Source organism: Salvelinus namaycush, unplaced genomic scaffold (assembly GCF_016432855.1).
Source record: "Salvelinus namaycush isolate Seneca unplaced genomic scaffold, SaNama_1.0 Scaffold795, whole genome shotgun sequence".
NCBI classification, from domain to species: Eukaryota; Metazoa; Chordata; class Actinopteri; order Salmoniformes; family Salmonidae; genus Salvelinus; species Salvelinus namaycush.
This window is the reverse complement of record NW_024061525.1, coordinates 110,955-117,145: the sequence shown is the minus strand read 5'-3', so window position 1 is coordinate 117,145 and position 6,191 is coordinate 110,955. Positions and strand designations below refer to the sequence as shown.

At 41.9% G+C, this 6,191-nt stretch overlaps 1 protein-coding gene across 1 annotated transcript; it reads right to left on the bottom strand.

Annotated features, from left to right (window-relative positions):
* Nucleotides 1–435: 435 nt before the first annotated feature.
* Nucleotides 436–3,991, bottom strand: LOC120042873 (metalloproteinase inhibitor 2-like). Its single transcript, XM_038987656.1, has 5 exons — nt 3,748–3,991; nt 2,489–2,559; nt 1,496–1,598; nt 808–932; nt 436–659 (listed from the first exon to the last, which is right to left on the bottom strand). The coding sequence occupies exons 1-5, from the start codon at nt 3,875–3,877 to the stop codon at nt 486–488; spliced, it is 603 nt and encodes a 200-aa protein (XP_038843584.1). The 5' UTR covers nt 3,878–3,991; the 3' UTR covers nt 436–485.
* Between the last annotated feature and the right edge of the window lie 2,200 nt (nt 3,992–6,191).

Genomic DNA, 6,191 nt, shown 5'->3' with positions numbered 1-6,191 from the left:
GGTAGTGAGTCTGAGAAATTGTTCAATATTAAAGTACAAATTTAAAGTGACTACTTAAGATTAATGTTCTGAAAACTCAGACAATCTTTTGGTCAGCAAGTGTGAGTGTTCTCAGCAATTTCATTAAAATGCATTCAACGTGCAGAAGGGAACCACACCTGCATTTCTTTGTCAAGGAAGACTATGTATATAACATTCATTCTACAATATTGTGCCCAGCTGAACATGCCCCAGGCTTTAGGATGGTATTTCAGGAAAATGTTCTAGTCAGAAACAGTGAGATCACTTTTGATTTTCAATAACACCTTTGGTTCCAGTTTAAAAACAGATAAATGGCACAAGAAATGAATACTTGGAGCGCTATATTTGAGGAGTAGTTTATTTTTATTGCACAAGAAGTGACCAGCTTTTAATTACAGGCATATTTAGCCACTGAGCAGTGAGTGGAAGGCCTGTAGAGTTTAGGGGTCGTCAATATCCAGGAACTACTTCTTGAATGGAGCCATCCCCCTGTACCAGGCACAGGACCCATCACGCCCCTTGAGACAGGCAGAGTACTTGGCCTGGGGTCCGCTTTGGCCATCGGCCAACAACCAGTCTGTCCAAAGGCACTCATCTGGGGCGCTGACGGGACAGGGGAGGGAAGAGCAGCGGATGATCTGTAGATCAGAGCAGGGAGAGAGAAAGATCCAGATCACTGACTGATCATTATCCCAATACTCTAGCTCTTGTGTTTAGCCAATGTGACAAGGTAAACATTTAACAAAAGTGGTGTAAAGTAATTTGACTATAATTCCTGTCACACACCGTGCAATCGCAGCCGCTTTGGTAGCGTTGAGTCAAGCTGTTCTTTTGTGTGCCATTCAAGTCCTCCCAGTATTGAATAAAGTCACACATGACTAAATGCATACTGCCATCAGTACTCATCCTGCCTGGAGACAGAGAGAAGACAGTGAGTCAACAACCTGTGGGGTAGAAGTTAACCCCAGATGCTGATCTTGGATCCAATTCCTCTTTTCCCCCACAAATGGTTAAGATTAGAAATGGGTGAGGTGGAAACAGATCCTAGATCTGTCCCTGGGGGTAACTTTACCCTGAAGCAGGAAGACATACCGATGCAGCCTGGAACACTAGAATTTATCATAATAAATAAGTGATGCATTAGTTGTAAACATTTAAATTCATAACATTAGGTATTATAAAGTGTAACTTGAAGAGCCAGGCTGTATCACATCCGGACGTGATTGGGAGTCCCATAGGGCGGCGCACAGTTGGCCCAGCGTCGTCAGGGTTTGGCCGTCATTGCAAACAAGAATTTGTTTAACTGACTTACCAAGTTAAATAAAGGTTTAAAAAAAAGTATTTATTCTAAAGCACTTGATTTCTTATACAAGATGAAGTCAATAGTTTAGAACAGGCCATGATGCTGCAAGCACAGGTTGAGCAGTGTAACCGGTGCTAGCAATGAACTTGGGTAACGTAGTGAGAACCACACCCGTGAAGAGATACTCCTTGTTGGTTTCCAGGGTCACACCGCACGAGGCTGAAGAGGAGGAAGTGAAGACGGCGTGGATAACCCGGTCAGGACCTTTGAACATCTAGCCAATCACAAGGAGAGAACAAAGGATCTGTCAAACATCTACATATACAGTTTTGAACCTAACCGACTGCAGCTCTCAGGCACTGTCAGTCGTTCCTAATTCCCTCCCTATTCCCCATCCTGATGTTTGTAGATCAAAAACATTGCTTCATCTAACCTTCATTTTTTATCAGGGTGTAATTTTTTTTTTTTAGATCCCCGAATTTCAGAAACACACAAAATGTAAGCAGAACAGTCAAAATCAATTCTGAGTCGCCCTAAAGGCAAATAAACGTCACATTTAGAACATTTTGAAGATTATTCCACAAATAAAGTAAAATATTTCAGGCAGCTTCAGCCAACTCAGTAGCGACCAATGGAATATCCAGAGTTAAACTGCCTGATCTGAGACAGGCTGTAACTATAATGTCTTAAGGTGGGTAATAATGTTAGGTACAGTGAGAGTTTTAGTGAAAGGGCTTTAAAAATAAAAATCTGGCAATTTATCCACCAACGTGACAAAGAGCCAGCCAACTTCCTGGTAGAGAATACAGTGATGAGTACCAAACCCCCATCACCAGTAATAATGTGCATTATGATGAACTGCATTTAAAAGCTTTGATGAAATGGCAGCCATAGATGATGTCACCATAGTCTAGGACTGGTAGGACCGTCAACTGAATAATGTGCTTTCCAGCAAGAGGAATGAGCCATTTCTACAGAAGCTCCTTTTCATATGGTGGGAGCTCCACAACTACACCGTTTATGCCAACCCAGATCTGCAAACACTGAAGGGATGGAGCCCAGGGGAAAGGAGAGAACTGGGACCAGCTGTCAGACTGGGGTTCAGGGGGCTTCAATGTTTCAGTGCAGGAAGGAACAACCACTTCATAAAAAGGCTGATCATACCTTGATCTGTTGGATGTCATACTTGATCTCGTTAGACAAAGCTTTCTTGCCAACCACCTTCGCCCTGATCACTAGAAGAGGGAGAAAAGGTTTAACATTATTGAAATTATATCTGTCACACTGATGGTTTAAGGGTGATATGGATCAGAGAACAGTGTAGAATGCTTTACAGACCCAAAATTGTACAGTCTTTTCAGAATGTTTGTGCATAAGTTAAGACTCAGTGTAACATTCTGGCTAGGTTTACACCAAAACAGATGACTAGTCCATTTCCCTCCTGGTCCTACATTCCTAGCGCTGGTCTTCTGCTTTTAATTTGACACACCTGGTTTAAGCATGCCCTCTGTAGATGATTGGTTCAGGTAGGAAGATGCGGCAGAGTGTCTGGTACAGTAGCTGCTGCTATAAGATTATGCCATAGAACAGAACCTCAAGTCATTGGCACATGGACTCGACAAGGCGTCGAAAGTATTCCATAATTATGCCGGCCCATGTGGACTCCAATGCTTCCCACAGTTGTGTCAAGTTGGCTGGATGTCCTTTGGGTGGTGGGCCATTCTTGATACACAGGAAACTGTTGTGAAAAACCCAGCAGCGTTGCAGTTCACTTAAACCGGTGCGCCTGGCACCTACTACCATGCCCCATTTAACAGCACTTCAATCTTTGGTCTTGCCCATTCACCCTCTGAATGGCACAAGCCATGTCTCAGGGCTTAAACAGCCTTCTTTAACCTGTCTACTCCCCTTCAACTACTCTGATTGGAGTGGATTGAACAAGTGACAGCAATAAGGGATCATAGTTAACTCCTAGCCAGTCCATGTCATGGAAAGAGCAGGTGTCCTTAATGTTTTGTAAACAGACCTCAATGTGTAGGCACACTTTATGCCTAAAGCAAAGCAGGGCTCTCAACCCTGTTCCTGGAGAGCTGCCGTCCTATATGTTTCGCTCCAACCCTAATCTAGCGCACCTGATTCTAATAATTAACTGGTTGATAAACTGACTCAGGTTCGTTACAAACGGGTTTGATTTAACATTTACAGGAGCATAGCTCTCCAGGAACAGGGTTGAGAGCCCATCTTACTGTCGCCTACTTAATTCTGTAAATAAGTGTGAGAAGATGTAAACAGGCTTAATGAGCATGTCCTAATTATTTATACTACGACCACAGACAATACATAAAAATTTTCCATGCTGCGTATTGATAGCTTCAACATGTGAAGAAAAGCTGAAAAGTGAAATGTCGCCAAACTCGCCTTACCGATATCTGCATCGCAAAAAGCCTGTTGAGGATGCGGAGGGGAGCATCTGCAAGCATCTGCGATGTCTTCGACCCGCCAAAGGAACAGAACGAACAGAGTAATGAAACAACTGCTTACATACCGCGTCATTTGGAAACGAATTATGGTTACACAAATATCACAAAAGGATCCGACTAATGAAAGTGTGAGGCGTAAATTACAATAAAACGTATTTCCCTTCGAAACTGTTCCCAGAACGACGGATAACTCTTACAAATACTTTCCCCTCAACGTAGACATCCGCTATTTATTGCAGGCTGTGAGCTCCTCCCCCAGTCAGAACCCAGCCTATGGTAGGCTGAGCATTCTATTACTCCAGAACAGCAACCATTCATTAAAAAAATCCTCTAACTAATGGCTCAACCACAGGCTCAACATGCCCGGCTGCCATAAATTGGGGATGAAACTGAAATATCATTTTTTTGTTTTTGGGGGGCTCCCGAGTGGTGCAGCGATCTAAGGCAATGCATCTCAGTGCTAGTGGCGTCACTACAGACCCTGGTTTGATTCCAGGCTGTATCACAATCTGGCCGTGATTGGGAGTACCATAGGGCGGCGCACAATTGGCCCAGCGTCAAGGTTTGGAAGGGTATGCCGTCATTGTAAATAAGAATTTACCTAGTTAAATAAAGGTTCAATAAAAACATTGGCTAAGCCTACTGGAATTCCTTCAAGTTTTGTTGCTTTCAGTAAAAAAAAATTTAACACCTGGGGAAATTTCAGAGCAGGCTCAACTTGCCCAACTGCTCAGTTCACTTGCCCCTGTCATCCCATATATGAGATGAAAATGGCAGATTTTGTTGTTGATAAGCGCCTAAATTGCCTGTACAGTAACATGCCATACATGACATAAGAGCTCAGGTTCTCCACTTCACAGCACTGGTAGGGGTTTTGACTGACAGCCGTTATAAACTTGAGCACTACAAGAGACAAGAAGATTACACCTTCCCTCCCGCTAATTGGGCTACTTTTGCACATTTGTTGTTGTCTGGGTGAGAGAAATGCGTTAAATTGAGAGGAGTCGATGTGCTATAAAATATGTGATATTAAGGTTTATAATAAATACCACTTTGATGTCATACAAGCAAACCACTCACATTTCTGTATTTGAAAACTCATGTAATTTACAGTATCAATGTTTATGATCTCTTTTTTTTATCCACAGTTACAATGATGACATGCGTTATAGCCTGGGTTGTCTTGAACAGAATGAGCCTATCTGCGTCATATTGTGAAGAAAAATTGCTACGGAACATACATTTGAATGCTCCAAAGACACAATTCTATTGCACACCAAAATTATAATCTGTTTGTTTGTAGGGCCTTTTGAAAGCCTCCCAGCTAGCACATTTGGTTCCTTGGAAGTTGTGGGAATACAGGTTTTTGTTTTCCTATTTGTTCTGGGAACAAAGCCATCAGTTTCCTGACTGGTAAAACATATTGTTTTTTAAACATCCTGAGAGCTGAAATGTGAACTTCACCTGTTTCCGGGAACATTTATTTTTAGGTTGCAGGGAGGTTCTGAGAACGTTTTACTATGGTTCCCTGAACGTTTTCCTGGGAAGTTTTATTAATGTCCTGAAAACAGAAATGATAGGTTATTTGAAGATAATTCAATAACATTCTGAGAACATGTTTCAAATAAGACTTTTAATAATACTGCTAGCTTAGTTTGGGTTGACTGTTTTCAACTCTAAGCACAGATAGGACACATGGAAATTAATTTGTTTAGGCATTCATTTTTTTGTTGTGGAATCTTCTGTTCTCTATCCATGGAATTAGTCCACTGTGCCACCAGGATGGAGCTAGCATGCTAAGTCATACAACGCTGTTAATATGAGTCTATTCAAACACACCCATTTCAAAGGAAACAAGCACTCATTAAGATCAGGTGTGGACAATTAGTGGGCGCAGCCAACAAACCTGAGTTCAGTAGTACAAATGTGCTTAACAAGTCATATAATAAGTTGCATGGACTCACTTTGTGTGCAATAATAGTGTTTAACATGATTTTTGAATGACTACCTCATCTCTGTACTCCATACATACAATTATCTGTAAGGCCCCACAGTCAAACAGTGAATTTCAAAGACAGATTCAACCACAAAGACCAGGGAGGTATTCCAATGAATCGCAAAGAAGGGCACCTATTGGTAGATGGGTGAAAAAGCAGACATTGAATCTCCCTTTTAACATGGTGAAGTTATTAAATACACTTTGGGTGGTGTATCAATACACCCAGTCACTACAAAGATACAGGCGTCTTTCCTAACTGAGAGAGGAAGAAAACCGCTCAGGGATTTCACTATTAGGCTAGTGGTGACTTTAATCACTATTAGGCCAGTGGTGACTTTTAAACAGTAACAGAGTTTAATGGCTGTGATAGGAGAAAACTGAGGATGGG

Coding starts and splice junctions, on each gene's coding strand:
- LOC120042873 (XM_038987656.1), bottom strand. CDS start 3,877: ATGACGCGGTATGTAAGCAGTTGTTTCATTACTCTGTTCGTTCTGTTC. Junction 2,560..3,747: donor TTTTTGCGATGCAGATATCG/GTAAGGCGAGTT, acceptor TCCCTCTTCTAG/TGATCAGGGCGAAGGTGGTT. Junction 660..807: donor AAAGCGGCTGCGATTGCACG/GTGTGTGACAGG, acceptor TCTGATCTACAG/ATCATCCGCTGCTCTTCCCT.